At 40.0% G+C, this 25914-nt stretch overlaps 3 protein-coding genes and 1 long non-coding RNA gene across 4 annotated transcripts; 2 read left to right on the top strand and 2 right to left on the bottom strand.

Annotated features, from left to right (window-relative positions):
• Positions 1–237: 237 nt before the first annotated feature.
• On the bottom strand, positions 238–15235 carry LOC112561856. The gene is made up of 2 exons (XM_025234658.1): positions 15101–15235; positions 238–12783 (listed from the first exon to the last, which is right to left on the bottom strand). Exon 2 carries the CDS (start codon positions 12136–12138, stop codon positions 10561–10563), a length of 1578 nt encoding a protein of 525 aa, XP_025090443.1. The 5' UTR covers positions 12139–12783; positions 15101–15235; the 3' UTR covers positions 238–10560.
• Positions 15236–15477: 242 nt separating this feature from the next.
• On the top strand, positions 15478–16557 carry LOC112562523. The gene has a single exon (XM_025235805.1). The coding sequence runs from the start codon at positions 15478–15480 to the stop codon at positions 16429–16431; it is 954 nt and encodes a 317-aa protein (XP_025091590.1). The 3' UTR covers positions 16432–16557.
• A 1738-nt stretch (positions 16558–18295) lies between these two features.
• On the bottom strand, positions 18296–20318 carry LOC112563320. Its single transcript, XR_003099008.1, has 3 exons — positions 20059–20318; positions 19253–19337; positions 18296–18584 (listed from the first exon to the last, which is right to left on the bottom strand). It is a non-coding gene; the product is annotated as an uncharacterized LOC112563320 (long non-coding RNA).
• Positions 19298–25010, top strand: LOC112563319. Its single transcript, XM_025237200.1, has 6 exons — positions 19298–19396; positions 22205–22422; positions 22540–22695; positions 22859–23500; positions 23845–24013; positions 24420–25010. Exons 2-6 carry the CDS (start codon positions 22282–22284, stop codon positions 24623–24625), a joined length of 1314 nt encoding a protein of 437 aa, XP_025092985.1. The 5' UTR covers positions 19298–19396; positions 22205–22281; the 3' UTR covers positions 24626–25010.
• The last annotated feature ends 904 nt before the right edge of the window (positions 25011–25914 follow it).

The following is a 25914-nucleotide window of genomic DNA, read 5'->3' on the forward strand; positions in this document are numbered from 1 at the left end:
AAGCCTGCCTGTTGTACAACAATGAGAGTTTAACACCCAACCACCATGACATCTGGCAAGTCACAGTATGACAGTGTGAGAAACAGAGAGGTGGGCAATAGCAAGGAAAGGAGAGGAAAGTAGCATGTGGACACACACATACATACACAGACATGTCACTGATTGAGCTTTGTGAGGGGTGCATGGGAAAACACACACACACAATTACAAAGTGTAAATAAAAAAACGCTTAAGACCTTTTCTCTCAAAGGCACTGATCTTTCCAGGTGGGAACAACAGAAAAAGTATCTTCAATCCTGCAAAGTCACTCCAAACTGCCTCTCACAATATGATCTCTCACTATATATGAACTCACCGGTTCAACGTAGCAACTCACTTGTGTATAAATAGCCTTCAAGTATCCAAGCAACACAAAAACAAAGATGCAAAATGATATTAACACAACAGAGACATGCTAATATACTTCAACATATCATTACAGGTAAAGACACATCAGCAGAATAACAGTTCTTACTGTATTGTGGCTTTTGTCTCAGAAATATGCAGACAAGACTTGATATGTTATAGTTCACTGAATAAACGTTTCTATCCAAACTGTGCATTTTGCATACAGATCTAGGCTTTTTGATCATACACAAGGCAGCACCTAAACTTCGTGTACAATTTGAGGTAAAACATTTACAGTTTAATCTCATTCTCTAGCCAGCAAACTGTAAATTTAAACACTTAATCCTGCACCTCAGACTTGCCTTAATGCAGGCTACTCAAAGTGCAACTAAGCGTGAGCACATAGACTATACAGGTGCACTACCATATTTGTAATTTTCAAATTTATGGAACAATCACATCTTATAACAGCCATCAAATGAAGGTGCTGAACAAAGATCAGTCATAAGTGATATTTGAGCCCTGATTCTAGCATCTAAGTCTTTCATATGCAAGCAATATGAATATACTGTGTATCATACCTATGGACACTAGTATCTGAAAAATTTATCAGACATACAAGAAACATATTTTACACTGTTAATACTGGCATCTAGGTCTTACAAATGCATGCAATGAGCATAATATAATCAGTCATCCCGTCTACAATCTTCGGCACTAATATGCATATTACAGAAATCTCATTAGCCTGGAATATTCCAACTCAAGGTACATATCTTGCACACTAATCTTGGTTGCTTGGGAGACACAGTCACTGGGACCAGTGATGTGGTCAGCAAGAGCAGAAAATGAAGTAAAATGTGACACACAGCCAGAATGCATGGCATATGTCTAGAGAAAAAGAGTGGAATGTATTTGTCTCTTCTGTCAAGTCAAGAATACAAAAAGTGTCTTTTCTCTGTCGAGTGAAGAAATATTCACTCTGCACACTGGCAGCTTTTTCACAACAGTGTTCTGTGTGGTGTAGTATCCTAACTCATCTGGTGTGCTAAGAGAAGCTCTAAACAATATTCTGTACAATCTCAAGCAAAACTCATGTAGTATCTTCAAAGACAAAGAGAGAGAGAGATAAACAGAGCATTGGCTAATGCATCCTTCAAGCACCTACTTCACAGTAATACTCAATGGTCAGGCTATTAACCAATCACTTCCCTTGGCCACTCCTTTTTTAAGACCCACCTGATTGGTAACGCATACCATGCTCAAAAGACTCCTTTCATATAATTTATTAATGCCTAAAATATGAAATCGCAAGGAGAAGCATGAATCTCAAGAAATTAAATAAAAACTATTTCCTCGCCTGTTTAAATCTCCATTTGGGCACAAAGCTGTACATGACATCATCAAGACTGACCGCAGCATAGTTGATACAAGTTATCTAGAAAAGACCAAGCCCAAATACAGAAGTGTTAACATGTTCCCAAAGGATTCATCATTGAGACAATGGATCAGCTTCCTTCATGTGTGTAGAGCTGACTTCACTGTGCCTACACAGTACTGCTAATGTGAACCCACTTTGCTCCTGAATGTTACCCAGTAATGTACACGTGGAAGAAGCCAGAGGGTTTGGGGGTACCGCAAAACCATCTTTTAGACTTTATGCCTACTACACAAAAGCATGCTTTTTCTCATCCAACAACACAAAGAAGGTGCATGAACCACTGAAGTTATCTCATCTCAATAAATGTACCTATAATTCAACTTTTCAAGCCAGAGTACTATAGCTGTGACTAGCGTCACAATATGCAAACTGTAAATGATAAGGAATATCAGCAACAGCATTCCCCCAAATTTATCTCTGCTTTTCCATTAAAAAAGAATTGTATGGGTGAAATATAAACATAGAAATCAGTCCCAGTGGCAAATTTTCACACCTGAGGTTTTTGTGACAGTACATAAGTAAACAGACAAGCATAAATTGCAATGATCACTGGCAGCTTGCAAAATTTGATGAACATCAACAATGTTTACCATGTCGTATTGTCAAGTCACTCTTTGTCATCTGCTGCCTGAGTATATTGTGTTTGGGGTTTTGAGCATTCACAATCCTCAGGTTCAAAACACACAAGGTTTATTACCATCAGGGCTAGAGAATATCATTTCACACTTGTCTTCATCCACTAGAAAGCGACAAATGAAGATCGATGAACCTGACATATTGCTCCACCTTCTGGCCATTGTATGCTTACCGAGATGCAGTGTGGATGTCATTGGCTGTGATAGCGTATCTTATTTGCATGCGGGAGTGAGGACTTGATGACTATAGGCGCAACTTTGAAATTAGACAATAAATTAACTGTTTCAGGCTGAAATTTACAAAATTTACAAAACATATTTATAATAGCTCTACCAATCAGAATCTGTTTATAACTCAGACCAATCAGGTAGGTCTTTAATTAATCTGACACGTAAAGGTGCTCCTGTACAGCATGGAGTCAACCAACAAACTCAGGTACCAGTCTTTGTTACAGATGTATGTTACAAGAGCTAGTTATTGTCAATAAAAGAACAGAGAGAAGTTAGGAGTATTTTGGTGAGATTCCCTTTAAAAAAAAGCAACGCATAACAGTTTACACTCTCATTCTGATAAAAAAACTATTCACATACAGGCCTGTCTGCACTCTTACATAAAACTATGCATCTGCAGGCATGCATGCAACAACTAGTGAAAACATTTTATCAAAAAAGCTATAAAACTATATCAAAAGGCTTTGTTAACATGAAATGACATGTTAAACAGTTGATCAAAATACTGTTGGAAAAACAAATCAGCTCTTACTAAGAAATATGATACAATTCCAAAGACATCAGTTTCTAGAGTTACATCTCTAGGATCCATGCACTAGTTTCTGGTATTTACAGTACTTATAAGATTCACACACATATTAACCAATTTCTATTGTTCTGAGTAACTATAGAAGATACACACAAACACATACACCAGTTTCTGGTGTTTACAGTACCTATAGCATCCACAGGGACCACTTTCTACTTTTTATGGTACCTACATGATTGTGTTGTACCTATAGAATCTGTGGCATCAGTTTTTGTTTACAATATCTAAAGGATCCTATCCAAACCTTCCAGAACCACTCTATGCACAACTAACATCAGGAAAAGAATTTAAAGCAAGTTAAAATCTTTTGTTCATGAAAAATCTCTCTCGGTCACCCTCGCTCTCACAGCTTGTGTCTGACTGGCTGAGACCCTGTACCGGAGGTCTTGGTTTCAACTAAAAGGTTTATGTCATTTCTTTTTTAAAAAGTTGCATGGTCTGTGGTCTGTGTTTGCCTGTTTCTGGAGCTGATGGGAGGCTGAGCACTATACTTATTGGTGACAGGCTTAAAACACATGGTTCAAGTCTACCGTGCTCTTTTACCTACAGGCACTAATTTAAAAGGCTTGCACAAAAAGTCTGCATCAAACATACACAGTAGCTCTGAATGTCAACATTCTCCCCCCCCCCACACACATACAAAAAAGAAAAACCAACAACAACAACAAACAACCTTACATGCCCAACAGTTCAGCATGACAAATGACAAGCCTTCCTCCAAAATGCTATCATCTCTCCCCCTCCACATGCCCATGAGTCTTCAGCATGACAAATCCTTCAAAATGTAAACACCCCCTCCCCATCCACATGCTCAACAGACCAAGCAGCCCTCTACATCAGTGATTCTCAAAGTACTTCAGACCACAGACCACTTTACTAAAGTAAAAAGTATGGCAGACCACCAAGGCCTAAAATTACTCTGTACCGTGAACTTCAAATTTAAATTGTTGCGTTTCATTACAATTCAAAACTTAAAGTACGTTTGTGATAGTAGTATAGTAATAAGTTTACATAAAATTACATACTTTGCAAAGAACACATAAAAATTAAAAGGAAATGCACTGCGTTTCTAAGGGTAATGGATGATGCAGTTAAATAACACAATGCTCAGGCTGTGATGTAAAGACTTAGTTGGTAAGCGAGCGACTAATTAGCATATCTGGTGATTTAAACATCCCTTTGCTGACATGTGATAACCGTCGGCCACAGAACACATAACTTACGTGTGCGGCCCACAAGTGGTTTGCGGACCACACTTTGAGAACCACTGCTCTACAGACTAAGTCTTCACATGTCAAAGAACCCTCCTCATGCAAAACTATCTTTGTCAAACTTGCCTCCAAATGCCAAAGAGTTCTGTGGGTTAAATATTTCTCTATATTCATCAAATGTTGGCCAAATGTTTTTTTCAAGCTGAATATGAATCATTACAAACATGATTCAAGCCTTCTAATCAACACCAAATATAAGGAATTCTTCACAGAAATGTAGAATTGTTAAGGTACAAGTGCTTCTTTTAAAACCAAATACATGTTCCTCTGGAAAACAAGACTTCCCCACATGTTAGCATTAAGGAGGATAAAGGTAACAATAAACTTTTTTAATTACAATGGCACTAAAAGTTTTTGACTTCACAGCCATTATACAGACCCTGGGTAGATCCTATGTAAACAGGATTTTTTCTGTCCACTCCATCAGCAGTCCCATTCACTACCCATCCAACTTGGGTACTGAAATAAGTTTCGGCAGTAATTTTCACCACTCGTTAAACCAAGGTATTGAAATAAGGCCCCGCAGTTCCTCAATTAACTAAAAGGAAGGAATCTAGCCAGCACTCAAACACATTCCTAGTCATCAGATGACTCATACACATACATACAGTTATCAGATGATTCATACACATGCCTAGTCATCAGGTGTCTCTCTCTCACACACACAATCATCAGGTGACTTATACATACCTACAATCATCAAGGGACGCGCACATATTGCAATTCCATGCTTGTATGTTTCCAGTTTTTAACAGCATTAAACATGTTGTTTAATATGTAATTATTCACTTCATCTCACACAAAGAAGAACGCACATTAGCACATAAAGAAAACCCCAAGATCTGAATTTCTGGAATGGTTTGAATATGACTCTTACATCTTGGAATCATCATCATCATCATCACAAAGTATAATGATCACGTTTCTCATATATAGCAAATTTATAACAATCACCATGGGCAGCCATTCCGTTTATGCTTCTGGACACTAGGATTAAATGGAATCAAACTTTGGAAACTTTGTACTTAAACATAACCTATTCTTCGATACCCCGGTACTTCAGTAGAACCTAAAAGGCATGCCTTGGTATTAAGTCAGTATACATTTGTTCTGTGTGAGCGCACACGTGCAGTAAAATATCACTTCTGTTCATGTTTTAGTTCGAATTTGTGTCATGGAAATAAACTGAAAGACTATTATCAAAAATGCCACATGTGCCATACTGAATTAACACTGAATACTGCAGGTGGTACATCCCGGTAAGCCTTTTATAACAATAAAAAACAAATTGCCTGTCACCATCATCTGTTCACAGGACATTTTTATAGTTTATCCTTATATTAAATTATGGAGCTTAAAGAAATTTTAATATGCCATTCTTTCTTGTCTATGAGTAATGGAACTTCTGGTCAATAACACACAAAAAACTAAATGCTTGACATTACAAACACAGATGCCTAACAAATTCATAGAGTGAATGATATCTGAAGACATGAGATTGTTTACCCTGACAGCAAGTCAAAAGAAGAAGATAAAGAATCATTATCTATAAATGACTTCCACACTGAGCTGTTGAAGAAGAATTACTCTGCATAAAGTAAACAGTGTATTCAATGGCTAAATGAAAATGGTAGCGCGCACACACACACAACTAAGACACGACATTTTGAGAATAAGACCTATTTTGGTCCACAAATCAGCTAAACAGTTGATCCCATTGCTTCCATTAAAAAAGACAAAGCCTGGTGAGATATTATTTCTTCCATTCACATCACATTCCTTGCATCTCCTATGGAACTGGGATCAAGTGGCCCATAAGCACCAGTTTGAGAAAAGCAGCACAGTCAATGCACATATAATACTATACTTAAAATGACAATATATTATGTAAATGAACTACTTAAGTCTTATCATCATCCCATAAATATTAAGCAGCCTCAGTTTCTATATGCCATTGTCAGAAAAGCCAGTCACCTTAATTTATACAGCACTATCATGTGCGCATGAACTGTTAGCGAGTTTGTCTAGGTTAGTCAATGACACCATCTCTTAGAATCATTCAAACCTTTGCTACTGTCAGAACAATAATCCTTCGCTATTGCCAGAACAGAAAACCTTTATCGTCAGAATAAAATTTTGATAAACAAAATTTCTGACCAGGAGGCAAGTACTAACACTGAACTGCCTGAAATGAGCATCACTCTGTGCAGGTAAAACATTCGGCTGCACCAAGGCAAGCCGACAGTTCTGGCTTTGGACTGATGCTAACCATTGGCTGAGATGATTAATAGTGACCCATCTAGATGAAACTAACATGATAATAACTACATATCTGTATAACCAGATATAAATCTGAACTGTGGACGGGTTTTTAAATGTAGACATAATAATGGTAACCAGTGTATTCACTGTAACTGATACTGACTAGACTATCTTAGGTTAGTGAGATCATAGGCACATAAATACTGCACCATAACTGACAAAGGAGACATTCAGTCAAAATGATCAAAGTTTAGTCCTACACCTGTATGGACTGTCATCAAATTTGGAGCTAAAACATACAGAGCCTTTCAAACAAAATTCCTTGTCAAAACATTCAGATTCTCTCTAGGATCCCAGAAATGATGGCCTGTCTTTACACTTATTTTGTCAAGCTTGAGCACCAGCATCAAATGATGAACCAAGATTAATTATGAACAAGCATCAGCTGATGAAGCAGTCAAGAATCCAGATCCAAATATGCGTTTGTGTCATCTATCAAGATCTGATGCACATGTCACAGGAACTATCTATGCTTTAAGTCATCAGGAATTTATTTCCACTTGTGATAATTTTTACAGCAGTATTATTTCTGTCATATGGAAGGCTAGAAGCATTATAGTCACACGTCATAACCTAGTCCTTGAACCATCATGAGCTACTTGCAAATATGACATTAAAAATAAATAAATTATTCTAAAACCCATGGTCTGATATACCACTCATTTATAATAAAATTCTGCAGCAAAATCTTTGATTTACACACATTATGACCAAGTGCATTGCTGGAATCCAAGTTCAGATAATTTTCAATGTGTTCTTAGAGACATGGTCTCAGTTTAGGGTCACTTGAATAAAAAGAACAGCATTAAACACATCTAAGATTCAACACCGTTAAATATTTTGCAAACAAACAAAAACAAACCTCATCTAATACATGTACTCAATTTGTGAAAAGCATGCAGAAGAAAGCTAAATAAAACTGGCCACTACTAAACAAGTCTTTACGATGCTGGTGCATGCTTAATAAAAGAAATACACACGTGCATGCGCACACGCACATACACAAAATTAACAGCAGTGGCAATAGACTGTGAGTGTTTCGAGAGCCAAACCAGCAGTAAGCAAGCAGTCTGTCCTCTAACATTTTCAGAGCAGTTTTTGACAGCTGATGGGTTTGGAAAGAGCAGCAGGGTGAGAACAATAAGACATTGCAAACTGGCCTTATTCAGTATTCAGTAAACACAAGCACAGACAAGACAGTGCACAGGTAGTTTTAACCAAGTAATGAATGTGAAAAAAATAATCCAGACAGCTTAACATATTGCACACTTGGACTTGCTGTAAAAATGCAACAATCATGACCCAAACCAAGTACATAAGTGCTTTTCGCTTCTGTAGTTCTCTACGCATTTCACTTCTACAGTATCAACAAGTAAAAACAAAACTAGGTGTAAAAAACAACTGTGTGGATAAAAAACAAGCCTGCAAGAGGAGCAGACAGCACATAATACAAGCATTTGAAAGAAGCTTTTTAAAAGCAAAATGAGACAGACACCTCACCCATAAATTCAGATTTAAAAGAATGGGGTAGGGGAACTGGCCATGAACAATGAAATAAGCAATGTATCAATTCTCAACTGAAACATCTGAAACAGGATCTAAGCTTTTCTCAAAAGCCCTACAACTTAAACAGAAGTATTTTCTGAAATCCTGCACAACTCTTTTCATTGTCACAACACATGATTTTATTGACTCACATGAACTAAACTGCATATTATAGTAAGAGAATATACTAAATATTTTGTTAATAGCAACCATAGTTCAAATAAGGTTTTATCCTACAAAAATGCAATAAAAGATAAATAAAAGAACAGTTTTAAAAGATGCTGCACCTATGCTTCTGGTTAATGTACAGCAGTTTACACTACAGCCTCATGAGTTTTGGGTTCCTCACTAGTACATGCCCCACACAAGACAAAGCTTAAGAAGACACTACTTAATAGTAATTGGTGAGGAAATTATTAAAGATCACCACTCTGTAGTTAATGAGAACATACAAAAAGCAGCGGGTAAATTGAAGACTAGAAAGAGTGCACCACAGGTCTACAGGTAAACAGAAGATGAGGAGTGCATTAAAGACCCACCAAAGTGCAATTTTACTCTAAAATCACTATGCTGAGCTCAGAACACAATATTTACCCAACTGAGGGAACACATCTCCTCACTCACTGCATTATCATGATACATGTCTACACAATATCATCAGACACAGAAATAGGTTAACAAAAATCCTGACATTAGAAATGTATATGTATAAAATATACTTATGCTGTCACTGTCACAGCTAATGGGGGGTCTGGAACAATAAGTTATTTAGACATGTCAGGGATCGACCCACATTTTTTCCCCCATATATCATGATGTTTGTAGACTTGCATCTTGAAAACGGGGAAGAATGAGAGGTGTTCACTCAGAGTTTGGAAAAGAGTGTCTGAGCTCAACAGTGGTTAATTTAAAGAACAGTTGTGGAGAGACTGCAAAGAATGAGGGGAAAGAGCAAAGAAGTGGGGAGGTAATGCAGCAGTTATAAATAATGCTGAGGCTGACAACTGATTTCAGGGCTGACACACAACAATGAAAAAAGGCAAGAAATTTCAATGACTGTGATCAAAACAAGAAAATGATCTCCAGAACTGTTAATGTGTAAAGTGTGGGACATACACAGAGCAAAAGAGCAGACCTTGGTATATGGGTGGCAAGAAGCTAATTCGGAGAAAGTTGCAAATGTTTTACTTTGTTGTAAAATCAGCTTAATAGTTTAAATAGAATAAATATACTTTATTTACTATCAATCACTGAACATTACTACCCACATTAACTATGTTCCTCCTGTTACTGCCACACCGTATGACCAAGAGCTAACCCTAATCCTAAGCCAGGTTTTTTCTTTTTGTTTTTTGCATTTGGTCTTGCAAAAAACTTAGTTTTTTTACCAGCTGCTTTGTAAAAGCTGACACCTGAGGACATTACTCATGAAGATGTCCCTACTAAATGGTTTATTATTCTATCTGTAAGAAAGACAAAAATCAACAACAGAAGGGCCATTTTACAATACCCAAAAGGGTGGGAAAATATCAAGCTACAAAAATGCAAATACGAAAACACCTTATAATACCAGGTGATGAGAAACTTTAGTGTTACAGTCTACTACCAATATGACCTCTACAGTGCCAGTAACGCAACATTGTACACCACACTAGTCGAACATTTACATTGCATAAACATTCAATATGCTTTGCACTATCAAATATACAAGTGATTTAAATAAAGAGTGGGAGAATACAAGAAAACAGGAACATAATACTTTGTTCCACTATTCTAACAATCTAAAGGTCTGCTGGATTAGGAATAACCTGCAGTAATGAATATGCGACAATTTTTAACAGGCCAACTGAAAATCATGGCCAAGGTTGGGTTGGTTTTTTTTGTATCAGAGGCAAACAACAAAACAAGAAAGTACAAAATAAATACATGGCAAAGTAATCTGTATCTATGAAACCATGTTTGTTATTTTTAAAGAAAACATCAAAACAAATGTGTGGAGGATGAACTGAGACTGTAAAATAAGAGTGAGTATTCAAGCTTGTTGTGGAACATGTTAGAACACGTCAGAGGTGAGTACTGTCTCAACTTCTCATCTGTCAGGGTTCAGTGCACTTGTGATCACATAAAATCTTGAAATGTTCATTTCCCTCCTACATCTGATGATGATGTGTCCAGGGTGCCATCATCTACAAAGCTGACCTTGAACCTGTGCACTTTTCTTGAAGCAGCCCTCGATAGGATGTTTCCATTAGCTTGCTGTTTGTCAGGCTCCCCTTTAGCAGCCAATAGTGGACTTGGTTCAACCACCAACCCGCTGTCGGTAACATCACTGTCAGAGTCAACTTCATTGGAGCTGTTACTATCTGAGGATGATGATGAGCTTTTCGGACTTTCATCAGAACTGTGGCCACTGCTGTGATCTGTAAGCATGTCATGTGATGCCCGTTTCACACGTGGCCGCTCTCTACGCTTGTGTGTCGACACCTTGCTGAATACCGTGTTGCTATGGATATTGTAAGTGTTGCTATGGAAGGAGTTACTAGATGATGAGGAGCTAGAAGGCCTTCGCTCTAGAAAGACATCGTCATTAGGGCAGACAGCACCAGCTGTTGTATCACTTTGTTCAAGTGATATACAAATGGCCCCCTCAAGAAGAGGTTCAAAAATTGCAGGAGAACTTTGCCGATGGAATGTGTTTTTTCTAAGAGACTCAAGATGGGAGCAGTGTGAAGGGGTCTTCTCAGAATGTCGACGGATTCTCTCTTTAGCTGCCTGAGCGCCAACGCTGCCATTCATGCTGCGACTGCCGGAGTGCTGCCGCATCCTGCGCCTGCGTGACCTGGCAGCTGCACCTGTCACTGCATCATAGCTCTTGCTACGACTTCTGCAAGGGGTATAATTCTTTACCAGCTCCACCTCAATATCAATGTCCTTAGCCTCAATGGATTTCTGAAGAAATGCTTTGTAAGACTGCACGCTGGCATACACTCCTCCCTCAAGCCGCTGAATCAAAATGGAGCGATAAGATTCAAAAGGTTGGTTTGGCAATGATTTCACAGATGTAATGGTATTTTCATTGCAAGGAAGGCGCATGGAGCGAAAAGAAGTGAGTGTGTCGTACATGGATGTGGTGTCCGAGCGAAAATCCACCTCACGGTAGCCATGCTCACCTTCTGTGATGATGGTGTAATTTTGCTCATCATCTTCAAAGTCCAGTGTTCCTCTTGCTTTTCTGCGGTCCTGGTCCCGCATCCAAGAGTAGCACTTAACACACACTCCAAAGATAAATATGATGAATGCTAGCATTGGCAGCACAGCCAAGTTCACTTTTCTGTCAGTGTAGAAACCCTTCTTGGGCAACCAACCTGTGGTGTCATACCATGCTGATTCTAAACTCCTGTTTCTTGCATCCTGTTTGCTGTTTGGGAGAGATGTGTTGTCAGTGCCAGCCACAAACTCTCTTTGCTCCATGTGCTTCATCTTTGCAGTCTCACTGTTGCTGCTTGCCTGGTTAAGCATCGTAGAAAAAACTCCCAGAGTGCTCTGCTTGGCAATGTCTCTCTTGCTGACTGGCGTAACCAAAAAGGTTTTGTAAGGCGAGGGAATGTTCTTCCCATTTTGCAGAGATGCTGATGAGGAGAATGATACAAGACCACAGAAAACTAAAGAAAGGCTGGTGCCTGTCAACCACAGCATGACACTGTCGGGTAGAAGCATCACTATGGCACACGGACTACCAATCAACAATCAAATCTCACTGGGCAATGGGACCATGAGCAATGGGCAATTTCTGTTGGCAATCACTCACAGTTAATTCTCTCATAAGAAAGGTTGTGCAAGTCAGTCAGTTAAATAAAAGTTTATAAAGCATGCCACCTAAAGTTTTGCTTGACACACTTATTTAAAGAGAAAAGACTTGCTAGTTTCAGCATAAAAACATCTCTTTCTGCTGCTCAGATTAAAAGACTTGCTGTTGAAAAGTTGTGCTCCTGTGTGGCATGACAGCACTGTGCCATGCACCAGCGGAGTCCACAGACATGACAGGTCAGCATTGCATGGCTTTTGCCAGATGCTTACCACAGACAACACGTCAGCATTGTATGTTAATTTGCCAGATGATTACCAAACCTAAGCAGGAGATTTAAACTATGTAACATCTTTGCTAGGAGAAATCGCTATTTTCCTCCAGGTAGATGCCATTTCTGTAGGACTGTTTGCAAGATAATCCACATAGACTCTCCTTCCACACACTGCAGTCCTTTGACAAATGCCACAAGGTTGTTGGGAAGGCAACTCTTGTGCAGTTTCAATACACACCAGACTCATTAGCAATGCACCTCGGAATCCACATCTGCTTCAAATCTGCAGGAAAACAGAAGATGTCAAAGTCATATCATAAGAAACATAAACAAACTGCAATTAGCAAAGCAAGATCTGTTAAGATTCAAAAGAATATATATATATTTAAAATAAGTAAAATTTAATTCTGTCAGTGTGAGATAACTTGGACGCTTACCAAATAAATCTTGCAGCTGTCTTAAAGGCCTTAAGTTTATGAGTTCACGGTCAAAATATTTTGGTGTCATTTCAGCATTTAGTCATCGTTGCTGGCTAATCCAGCCTAGATAACCACAGAGTGATGCTGCATGCACAGCACAATCATGGTACTGCCAAGAAACACAATACAAGAGACAAATAACTCAATAAGTACTCGTTCATCAAATTCCGTCTTACTAAGTAATGCACATTTTCAACAAATATTATTATAAACAAATACACTTGTTTATCAAGTTCTGTCACAAAATAATTTTTAAAATGTTACTAGATAAGTCTTACTTTAGTCACGCACTGAAGGCAAAAATATCACCAACCACTGCCTGTGCAGGGGGAGTAACTGCATCACTTTTAAGGCATACACCACTAGTAGTGACTGCTTCAGGATGTTGGTCACAGGTTTAAAGTACACGTGGCAACAGTTTCTTAAAACTACAAGCTAAATTTAAAAGCTATAGTTTCTTTTCTAGAATTCTAAATAATAAAAGCATCCTCTTCAGAGGAGATGCTGGCCGCAAAGCATGTTTTCTTTTAAATACTACTGCCAAAGTCATTTAACAGTCAGTTTTCATGATGCTAACTAAAATATAGCTAAATGTATAACTGACTGTATAAGAAAGCTTAAAATAAAAGTTTTGCACCTGCAAACTGAAAAGAATGAAAAAGTGCTTGTCTTTCTTCCTCTTCTTTAGCACTGTTGACTTACACAGAAAAATTCAGTAAAAGATAACGGAAGTAAATGATGACTACAATACAAACACACATACAACCTTTTGTATGATCATAATGCCAGCATTTAAACACACACACAGAGCCAATGGATGCAATTGCCTTTGTCTTTACTGTTGTACAACACAGAAAGGTTAATTCAAAGATTTCTGACCAAAAAAATGACCCTAATGTGAGCACTGGTCCTCCAGCTGTTGCTAGTGATCTGAAATTCAAACTAATATTCAGTCCTGGCAGACAGAGGAAGGCAGGCAATATGAGAGGGTGCAAATGAGGTTGATACATCTCAGGATGACATGTATGAGACAGAATGAGACTTTTCTACTTAACAGGCCATCTAAAAATTTAATAAAATATAAGTGTTACCAGATAAAGAAAATGTCCATTTAAAGAAACATAGTTTAAGTTCTCTAGCCAAAATCTGAAAAAAGATACATAGTGGGTGAAATGCATACTCTTTAGCTCCTTTAATTACTGTTTGCAAGCCATGTGTTGCTTTCCTTTGCTAATGACATAGCCTTCCAAGATACATAACAGACCGGAGTAATCTAGGATGCATTGTGTCAAATCTACTCTTAGTCTTACTTCCCAGGCACCACTATACACAGCACACAGGTCTAAGAAAGAATGAGTGAGGAAGGGGAGAAAGAGTAATGTGTGAACATAAACATCTTAGCTGATTATAAATATATTTCACAGCTATGTTAAAATTTAATTGCACTAATACTTTGTTGCATATGAAAATGTTTACAACTCATGAGGTCTTTCAAAGCTATGAATGTAACAAAATATCATACCTATTTCAAGATCTCTATTTACTGCCAACAACGCATTTCATGGATCTCGACAGAAAAGATTTTTACAAGTGCGTGAGTACACAAGCTCGCGCGTGCGAACACAGGAAGGAAATAAAAAAAAAAAAACAACCCGGCACAGAGAGAGACAAACATTTTAAAAATGAGTCGAGAAGCATTTCTAATTGTATTTTAAGCACAGACGAAGTGAACGAGAACTGTATCCATGTCCCCATGCTGCTAATGCTATTACACAAAGCCAAGTATTCTGTGTCTAGATTATATCAAAGCTCCAGGCCGCTGCGAGCACCGTAGAAAAGATATTCGTGAAGCAGGTGAATCAGAACACACAATTTACAGCAAGAAATAGCCCCGCAGGTATAACTGAGTTGCATTTTGTATTATGAAGATTTAAATAACGAAGATTATTTTTTGCCTGAGCAGCAAGTATGCTGTTGTTGCACCGACCTCATTACTCGACCATTTGAAGGCCTCATTTGCACCCCACTGCTCAGCGCGCAAATACTGCGAGATGCGGCACTTAAATGATCACAGAAACTAAAGGAAATGCAATTAGCTGCTGTGTCATTACTAAATCTTACCTGAAGCTGTCTAAGAACACACAAATGACAGTCTGAGGTGCTGCAATTTCACCAGCTGATCATCGACTCGGCGCCGAACGATTGGGGACCGATTTCCGGTACGCATTGCGCCTGTCTGAAAGTTCAGAGGTCGCGAGGGATCGTCTCAGAAGATATTTGCCGAAATCGAAAGAACATATAGACTAGGATATATTGTTGGAAATGATAAACATGCAGTACAGCTAAGCGCCTAACCCTTGATAGCTATAAGGTGTGTGTACACTGTTAGCTAGGGAAGGTGCAATGAGTTGTAGTAGGTCTTATTGTGGTTGTGTGTGTATGATGAGCTGTAACAGTGTTTAATTTCCGAGGTAAAATCAAGAATGTGATTTTTCAGAATGAAGACGAAAACAATCTTCGTGAGACTAGTGTGTGCCGTCGCAGTGTATGTGGTGGTCCTTTACAACCGTTACATCGGTTTTATTTACAGTCTGCAGTTGCTTCCTGTACACTTGTCTACGATAAGGTCACCTCTAAGTGATACAGAGAAACAAAACGTACACAAAAGTGCAAGACTAGATGGTACTAGCATCTCCACTGGCGATGTGAGGGTGAGCATCAGGGTTCAAGACCATCAAACGATCATCAATTCTACCAGCGCTGCTACATGTAGTTCTTTTCCAAACTATACGCGTGAACAAAATACTAGCAACCCGGTGCAGAAGCTGGAAGAGGACTTCAACCCAACCTTTCCCATGCTTCAGTCTTATATTATGCACCGCATATGGCCTGTGTATAATTGGACAGCTACAGACGGGAAATCTCTGACAAATAAAACCATCATGTTTCACAACAAGCCGGACTGGATTAAACCAAACGGCAACCAATACTTCAACAACTGTGAAGTTAGCACGTGTTTGCTGACATCAGATACTAAGTGGCCTCAGACTGCGGACGCCATCATCTACCATATGCCGTGGCTGAAGGAAGTGCGACCACCGGAAGGCCGGCCACCCGGCCAGATCTGGATCGCTTACGGTTTTGAGTCACCGGTTTATCACTATTCTCAGTACAGGAATCCAGGGTGGAAGGACGTCTTCAACTGGACCATCACGTACAGACAGGACTCTGACCTGTTCCACCCGTACGCTATGTTGACGCGCCGGAAGGGTCTTCTGACGAGAAACTTCACGCAGGAGGCGCTGGAGAAGACCAAAAGCGTGGCATGGTTCGTCAGCAACTGTCACACACAAAGCAAAAGGGACGTGTATGTCAAGCAAATGCAGCAGGTCATTTCTGTAGATATCTTCGGTCGGTGTGGGTCCCAAAAAATGCGGGAAGACGTGCAATGATCTGCTAAACAAATACTACAGATTCTACCTCTCCTTCGAGAACTCGTTATGTCTGGATTACGTCACAGAAAAATTTATAAAAATATACGCAGATGTCAACATGGTGCCGGCTGTGCGCGGACGAGCAGACTATCAGAAAAGTTTTCCGCCTGGAACGTTCATATTTCAAGGGACCAGAGGATCTGGCTACCTACCTGAAAAACCTGGAAAAAGACATCGAAACCTACTCCACTTTTCTCATGAAAAAATATCCATACAGAACTTCATTAACGAGGACGTGGTGCAAACTATGCGAAATGCTTCATTTGAGAAAAAAGGGAAGTGGTATCCGAACTTTCCGGCCTGGCTGAATGACGGAATATGTAGGGATCCACGTGATTTGTAGATATGGGATTGATGATCAGGATCGATAATCATTTAGAACAGTGATGCCCAACCTTTTTCGGCCTGCGGGCCATATCCATTTTGGACAGCAGTGTCGCGGGCCACTTCACCGCAAAAATACAAAAAAGAAAACAAAAATAGAGCATATCCGCAAAAATACAAAAAAGAAAAAAAAATAGAGCATATAACATTTTTTATTATAAACAAGTTGTACTTACCATTAATTATGTAGTAATTAGTGGAATAGTTGAAGTTGTTTTCCCGAAACCAACTTCTGAATGTCCGGCCTCATCGTAGAGACACCAAGTCGGAGAACTGAATCGAAATGTTCGTCCACCGAAAAAAAGATTGGGAAACGCCCCTACGTGGGGATAAATACTTCTTCTTCCCTTTTTTCGCTTTTTTCGGTTTTTTTATTATTATTATTATTATTACTACTAATGCCGATTTCCTGCACTGTGGGCAGAAGTTTCGCGGGCCGGATGGCACCGCGTCGCGGGCCGGATATGGCCAGCGGGCCGTAGGTTGGGCATCCCTGATTTAGAACTTACAAACCACTTATAGGGTAGTCGTGACGACAAGGGTTGTCAAAACAAAAAAGTTTGAAAGAGCTAGTTTGAGGAGAAAGTACGAGTAGCATCCCACAAACATATGCAGATGAGGTAAGAAAGAGTGAGGACAGACTATAGAGTAGGTAGCGCAAGAGTGTGGAAAGAGTGTAATGTAATCTTGAGTGCAAATACCGTGTGAAATGTGTAAATACTGTGTAAGCTGCAGCGTTTTCTTGAGTTTGAATTGACCGTGTAGAGCAGTGGTTCTCAAAGTATTTCGGACCGCGGACCACTTTACATAAGTAAAATATATGGCGGACCACCAAGGCCTAAAAATCACTCTGTTCTATGAATTTCAAATTAAATTGCCGCATTTCTTTCAATACAATTCAAAACTAAATGTCATTTTGTGACAGTAGTATAGTAATAAGTTGACATAAAACACCTCGTTACTTGTTATTAAAATATTAATGCAAGGAAACATCACTTTGCTGACATATGACGACTGTCAGCCGCGGACCACCTGATTTATGCCCACGGACCACTAGTGGTCCGCGGACCACTTTGAGAACCACTGGTGTAGAGTATTTCACCGGCTCCCATAGCCTGACGGTCAGTCACGCACCAGGCTACGCAACAACGATGGACTTGTGTTTCTAGAGTGTAGAATCCCGGAGGTGCTTTACTACCATGACGACCCACCCCTTGAGTCTGCAAAGCATCCAGTTTCCGGTCTTTGTGAAGGCAGGTAGCGGCAAGTTTGTACAAAGTCTCTGTTTACTGTGAACACTTCCCACTACCCTGGGCTCTGTTGTTGTGCTTACTTGAATTTCATGAATAAGTAAAAGCGTTTACTACGAGAGGCGGGCAAACGGACCAGTCACATAGGCAACAAAAGTACCTTTTCAGGAACTTTTTATAAACGTTTATTTAAACTGACAAGATTGTAATGACAAAACAAACTAAACAATCAAATTTGTTTAATAATGCAGGGTGTGACATTAGGTTTGTTGAGTCGATTTTCAGCCCAGTGAACCAGCCACTGTTCAGGCATAAGTGCTGACGATTGCCATTCCATAAACTCAAGGATCAATAGCAGAGCTTCATTCCGGAGGTGGACAGCAGCGCAGGTGTTGTGTGTTTTCAGGATCACGTACACTGCTTCTGCCTTCCTTCCCAGAATGTCAGGGTTACCATGATGAGGTAGGTACACTAAGACTGAGTCGAAATAACTGCTGGTCAGAAACATTGAAGTTGTGAGTATTCCTGATAATTACTTGAACGAGCAGTAAAAAGATACTGCCACTTTTAAACAACCCTTTTTTAACAGCGCAATTTAAACTCATTTATATTCTGTGAAATAATCAAAGGTATTTTGATTGATACTGCGCATCTTCTGTAATCGTTGTACACTGATCCAAATCTAAGAAAGAGTAAGGTCATCTAACTCGACCAAAAAAACTGCAGCCGACGAAATCTGAAATCATCCCTCATTTATTGCTTTTTGTATGTTTTTAGCAATATATCGTTAGCAGATCGGTGTCTTCTGCCCCAGGAAGAGTTTTGTCTCCCTTAATATACGTTCAAATATCACTGGATAATATACTGGCATGTGAGTTTTTAATCGTGCGGTGTGGCCACAGGTACGCGATACCTGTATGCAGAACGAATCGTCACCACCACTCATTCGTTCCACGTGTGATACACTTGATTATTAATGTACTACCATGAATCTGTGTCCCTGGTCCGTGATGCTACTGGCCGCGATGGTGTTTGTGTGTGCTTGAGTGTAGGGGATAGGTGTATTAAGAACTTTATTTAGTGTGGTCAGCATGTATATGTATTCACCTGTATATTGCTAGTGCATGTGCACCTACAAATCTTACCTGTAACTGCCCGTTAATAAAGTTGTACAGTGACGTCTATCAGAAGGGGAGGTAACCACGAAAAATGTTCTTCCAAATGGTCTCCCTGGAAATGTGCAGACGTGAAGGACTTTAAACGTCGACCACAAAATTCATAGAAGTATTGTAAGTTAATCAGCTATTCTGTTTTATATTTCTGATTATTATCTGTTAAGTCTGTACTATTTGTTTTCAAAGCTGCGACTGTAATGTTGGGCAACATTTGTAAATCTACAGTAAGACTGATCAGCAGCAGCCATATTTTACTGATACACATTTTATGATATTTATAACTGGTAAAGTAGTTTGACTCGGTTAAAGTAGAATAATAAAATTGGCCATAAACTGTACTCAAATCTTCTAGTGGCTCTTAATTAACGTCTTAAATTAATACTGTGATTATTTTGGGAAATATGTCCGGTCAACACATTAGATCTACAGTGCATACGGGACCAGAAAGGAATCAGCAGCAGACGACATAAAGAAAGCCTCAATGAAGATGTTTAAATGTACCATTAAAAATGCTCTGGAAATATGGGAATACTATGCAGTGAATTTACTTTAACCAGGCTTTTCTAAATTAGACATGTATTTGTCCACCAAAGCAAACGTGACAAACACAGTGCCTGCGGAAAAGATGAGAGTGATGACTGAGGACAAGGTTACACATGACATGGACAAAATACAAAACATTCAAAACAGTTGAGTGAATATTGTGCAACTTTTGTCTCAACAATTGCTACTGGAATATTTTCTTTCAATGAAATCAAAATAAAACACATACGTACCTAATGCCAGGAAGTATTGTGAGGCGAAGTGTCAGATGGTGTTGTGGACTTGTCCATGCTAAAGCTATCGTCATATCATGGACGTGGATATTAGTTCGTGGTCATATCTATTGACTGCACAGACATTCGTCTTCTTTCATTGTCCATTTGAAAGAAATAACGGGACCCTCTTACTTCCCTTATAAACACATGTCAAAATGTAGAGTAAGCACCAGGCACGACTATTTTCGGTCGGTAGACACTCTTACTGAGTCAGATCAGCCAGCACAATGAGAGATGCACAGAGCTGCCAGCCTGCCACACTAAAACACGTTTTTGTTGTATGGAGTCGGTCTGACGCAGTATGTTTGGTAGTTAGATATTATTCATCGTGTTAAATGAATTCAGTAATACCGAAGGAGTTAAGTTGTAAGTGACAAACGCGTTATACTCTATAAAGGACAAGATAACACAAATATAACAGCGAGTGGTAAATAATTTTCAGAACACTTCTCTCATATGCGAGCTTACTGACAACACAGATGCCAAAGGTTTAAAGAAACTTTAAAGGTTCACTAGAGACCACAATATTTCCTTCAAAATGATTGGAAGCAGCTCGATACAAAATAGTATTTCAGAAAATGTGAATGAACCTCTGGTCAGAGGACTTTCCTTCCCCAGATTCTGACCCCACAGGTCAGTGTCATCGCCACATTCTCTCTACACGTGCAGCCGCCACTCGTGTCTGTGCGTTTGTTCTATCATGTCTTGATCGTTTAACTCCTTACTTTGCGGCTGCCCTGATTACTCTTTGTGTCTTCTGTGTTTTCTCTTCTTACTTGTCTGCATAGTTGTTTCTCCTTCCGTCCTTCGTATTCTATGTCTCCTACCTGTCTTAAGTGCTGATAGCATGCTCCTTCGTGAGCGTGATTACGCACTGTATAAATCCCATTATTATTATTACTACTACTGCTACAGCCATTGGGACAGTTGATTTATCTATAGACACGCGGGTTTGACCCCTTTCTGTACATGGCGGCGTTTGTAGACCTGTATTTCGAGAAGGGAATATTGTTCCCAGAATACAGCAAATGTACTCCAATATTTTAGGAAATGCTTTCTAGGAGCTCATCCCAGTTATTTGAAAAAAGTTTCGCACTGTAGTAGACTTTCAACGAGAGAAATACCATAGACCGCTTCTAATATATTCTCAATGGTAATGGAGCTACAGCGCTCTTGAATATCAGGATGTGAAATGTATTGTTGGCTTTGAGGTATTTGCTTCTTGCTTTGGTCGTACTGGGGTCTTGATTATAAACTTGCCTTGATTCAGATTCGCCTGCCATACCCCTACAGCAGTGGCAGGACGCGAGAGGGTAGACAGGAGGTAGCTCATGTGATACAGTTAGCTGCGGCTCGGTGTAGTCTCTTAGTGATATAAAGAATGTTGTGTTTTTGTGAGGTATGGTAAAGTGTTTTGTTCACAAAACACTATAATTACTTATGTTTATTTACAGGGAACACTATAAATGGTTAGGAAAATATTTTAAAAAACCAAAAGAACTTCATTAGAAAGCCAAAAATGTTTGAATAAAAAGGATATCCAGTCGTCTCCAAATCAGATGACAGAAAAAGCTGTCTGTGTTATTTATCGGCCACTTATATGTTAATAAAAAGATTTCAGTTTTTACAATTTTCGTAACAGACACAAAAGCCGCTGCCACATGTAATACAGAGCATTAGCTTGCAAGCTGCCAGTAGTGATCACTGCACGTCACCTACACTGCTCACTACTTCGGTTATTTATGGTTTTTCTGACAACACGAGAACCACCACATCCCCACACCCCCAACACATGAACTACCACACCACGACCACTTCACCGTCACCACCACACCACCACCACGGCAACCTCACTTCTACCGCCGCCACTACGTCTTCACCGTCACCATTTTCACCACCACACCACTACCACCACTTATAACTGATGATAGTGATGACGACAAACAGGTCACACGCCCCCAAGTCAGCTCTGTCTGTCTAAGCCTCGTCCTTAGTTATCTATTACACCGACAGACCATCGGACTTTTCCTTTTCTCTTTCTTGATAGCAAACATCTGTAAGAGGTAATAGCATCAGGACCATTATTTTAATCTCTTTGTATTAGCGTCAGGAGCTGTGACTTGTACAACGGCAGCCAAGAGCAGGATACGGGTAGCCACGAGAGCTTGTGAGGATGAAGAAATGAGAAGATTGTCCTCAAGGAATCACAAGAGCACCAGCAACTACACGCCTGACCACGCGTGTGATGACCTGGCAGATGAAGAGCAGCCGTCGATAGTTGGCAAGCTGACTGGCACAACTGTCTCCACACAAATGAAAACGGTACCTGCAGCATCTTTTTATGCTCTTTAAGTGACTGGTTATAAGTTAATTAAACTCTAAAAAAATTACAAATTATGTTTCTTAATAAAAGCATTTTTTTCTTCGGAATCTCACAAGTTACGATCCAAGCGTCCAGCGGTGCAGCAGAAAAGAAAGAAACGAAAATGTCAAGAGAGGCCAGAGCTTTGTTTCTCTGGAGGTCGTCTCAAAACGTCAAATGACCAAGGCACACCCTCAAATCTTCAGGATGTGTGCACTTCTACAAATGTTATGGTAAGAACTTGTTTTCTTTTTATGTTTGTGTGTTTGTCACTTAATGTTTACGTTTTCTTGTATAGATCTTTTCGATACAATTTCTTTTGACATTTTGTCTGAGTAGTTATACATATATGTGTGATCATCATCTTTTGGAATCGACTTAGTGAGGTTGTTTCAGTCTTTGAAGACCTTACTTCTGTCTGGATTACAACGAACCACAACCCATGCTTCTTTACATCATACATCGACAAGTAGTGACATTTCGGCATGTTCTGAAAACCCAGCAACTGTGCTATGGCCAGGGAAATCTTGCAGACCGACGGGAACCACAGACGGAAACGGAACAGCTCTTGACGATGATCTCACAAAAGGAAAGTCCTATGCAAAAAGTGAGGAAATCCCAAAGCTGTCAGTTTTCACTCAGTGTAACGAAAACGTGGTACCTTGTGATGAGAACCTTGCGTACAGAAGACATGAAGCCCTTTCCTCTGTCCAGACATCAACATCAGACGTGTTTAGAAATCAGACACTGTTTGCTCCAGGTCTGTTCAGTACGACGGTTGTTCAAGTTAAAAGCCTTGGTACTAATACTATGTCTAGCATACCAGCACAAGCCATGTTTAGCAAAACCATAAAAGATGGAGTGAGCCACCCTCAAACAGCCTCCATCACGAAGAGAGTGAGAAGGCGGAAGACTGGCCGCAAGGGCCACTCGAACAAGTCACGTGCACCACAGCTGCAGGCTAACTCCAGGACTCGCACAAAAACTCAGAGTGTGAATGTTCACGTACAGGAGTCGATTGGCTGGACAACTTCACAGGTAAGACGGAGGTCAGCACTGTGAAGTCATTGAAGTTAAGGGTGGGAGAGGGGGAGAGGGAGGGGCTTGCTTGGTTGTCTGAACTATTGGCGATAATTAACCGTTAAGTTCACCTATTAGCGTGCCAAAGAACGAGCGAATACATTGTGTAGGCTGCGAGATGAAAGGCGATTGAGCAGACAGTTGTAGAATATTTAATATTTCAAACTAACTTTGGGTTGTAGGATACTTAATATTGTAAACTTCGTTTAGTTTATAAAATACTTAATAGAATGCTTGATGTTTAAAAAAAATTACAATCTTAGCCGTGCTTTCGTTGCTGCTCTCTGGGTCATCGTTTGCAGACGTTCTCAGCATCGCCGGTATCTGCGATAACAACAACAGAGAAACAGCCGTTATCAGAGACCGAGACAACAGCGCAGCAGACAGGAGCACGCGCACTGCCAAAGGGCTTCCTGTTGCCTGAATCAGCAGCCTCTTCAAAGCAAGTCAGACCAGCCATAAATGATAGAGGTACCGACCTGGCAAAACTGCCACTAGAAAGTCAGATCTTTGATGGAGCTCAGCACAGTTGTATGTCTGACGAGCATTTCATGGGCAGGATTGCACATGATTCTGTTGGTCGCAGCCTCATCTAAACATGGCCCACAGAATTCGCATGTTGACAGGGCTATAATTATTACACGATCTCTCACTTTTTACTTTCACATTTTTTAGTCCGTAATTTTCACTTGCGAACAGGAACATGTCAGTGTTGATCAGTAGCTGTGTTGATCAACTGCTTGATAGCTTTGATCTCTTAGTTGCTGTGTCCTTGATTCTGTGTATACGACTTTGTTTCTTGCAAGTGTCGCTCACTCTGTGACCTGTACCATAAATGCCATGGATATCACAACACTTTGATTTTGACTTGTGTAAGGTGTCACTTTGCGTTCTGGGGTCAGTCTCGGTCTCACGCAAGCGTACGTTGACGTCATCTCGTCTGTCCGGAGCGTGCTGTTGGTGGCTGACGAGGAGTTGACTAGGCACAGCGATTGCAGCGACTTGCAGCGTTTCTGGGAGGCCGATTTCACCAACATCACCATGTCCCCCGCTACCTGGGCCTCTGTCGATATTTGGGAGTGACCGCCTACAGCCACCTCCTTGCTTCAATCTCCTGTTTTTATACCTCTAGTCTTGCCAGCAGCAGTTTGAAGAGTTTGGTGTTGGTTAGTTGAAGGAGTAAGGGACATACAAACGGCTTGAGAGGATATCAATGTTGTGTACTTCACATTACTCTGTTAACGAGTTTTCATTTTTGCTTTTTGTGACTTTTTTTTTCAAACGAAACAGTTAATAACTTACACTTCTTTTATTGCCGTTTTATGATGTCACTTGTGTGATGCAGTTTAAATGTGGTGCAGATGGATATTTTCTTTGCTGGCGGTCTTCGCGCGTCAGACATCTCCTGTATCTGTGCGGATCATAGTCACCTCTCTAATAAATACCCCAAGAAGTGGCAAAGGTAAAATGGCGCAAATATGTCTGCTTTGTTCATATGACCAGAAATAACATTGGGAGACGCTCCTTTAAGACATCTTGGATGGGAGTGGACATGGCGGTCGACAGAGAAACTGACTTAGACCGGATAAACTCAACATGCCAGACCTGCCAGCCGCCGCTCACGATAGGGACAATCATCCAATCCCTACCATGACTAATACAGGTCACATGACTAGACTCGACTGCCCAAAGTAAACACGCTGTTGTCTTGTCGTCCACATAGTCCTCCTCTTGCCGTTGGAGACGGAGGCAAGATCAGGTCACAGAGTACAATCTTGCCTGAAACACTCAGTTAAACGCATAACTCCTAACAACAGTCCACACAATGCCAGTCCTTTTTCACACCCTTCCCCCCTTTTCCACTTATTGCTACTTCCATGTTTGCCTTCCTTTTGCAAATTAACGATGCTCTCAATCCTTTTCACATGTATCCTCTTTACGTGGTTTTTTTTCGCATTTGTCTTTTATATTTCATCAGTACTGTTGAACTTCCGTCGTTCACATGTTGTTGCCTGTTCTTCTGTCCCTCGTATGTTCCCGCGTTTCGTTCTTAAGCTCTAAGAGCATACTCTTTAGGAGTGTGAGTACGCGCTATATAAATTTTGCATTATTATTATTACTACTGCTACACGAAACTGCCAATTATCGCTATTGTGAAGTAAAACTACAGTTGCTGTGCTACGGGCGTGACGATAGTGCATTACGGCAGCATTCTCTGATGGCAGTGTGCTACATGTGCCATACGATGGCAAGTATTCCTGATGTGGACGTGCAACAGACGATTCTAGAGCACCCCAGATATAGGTGTTGTGCATCATACAAATATTGTTCCCCATCTATGCTATTTTCTGCACTAATGCAGATGGCCCGGA

This window comes from Pomacea canaliculata, linkage group LG4 (assembly GCF_003073045.1).
Source record: "Pomacea canaliculata isolate SZHN2017 linkage group LG4, ASM307304v1, whole genome shotgun sequence".
Lineage (NCBI taxonomy): Eukaryota > Metazoa > Mollusca > Gastropoda > Architaenioglossa > Ampullariidae > Pomacea > Pomacea canaliculata.

What these genes read in the sequence shown, in the direction of transcription:
- LOC112561856 (XM_025234658.1), bottom strand. Translation starts at nt 12,138, where the DNA reads ATGCTTCTACCCGACAGTGTCATGCTGTGGTTGACAGGCACCAGCCTT.
- LOC112563319 (XM_025237200.1), top strand. Translation starts at nt 22,282, where the DNA reads ATGAGAAGATTGTCCTCAAGGAATCACAAGAGCACCAGCAACTACACG. An exon ending in GCACTTCTACAAATGTTATG is followed by an intron (nt 22,696 to 22,858) that starts GTAAGAACTTGT and finishes AGGTTGTTTCAG; the next exon opens with TCTTTGAAGACCTTACTTCT. An exon ending in TTGGCTGGACAACTTCACAG is followed by an intron (nt 23,501 to 23,844) that starts GTAAGACGGAGG and finishes CATCGTTTGCAG; the next exon opens with ACGTTCTCAGCATCGCCGGT.
- LOC112562523 (XM_025235805.1), top strand. Translation starts at nt 15,478, where the DNA reads ATGAAGACGAAAACAATCTTCGTGAGACTAGTGTGTGCCGTCGCAGTG.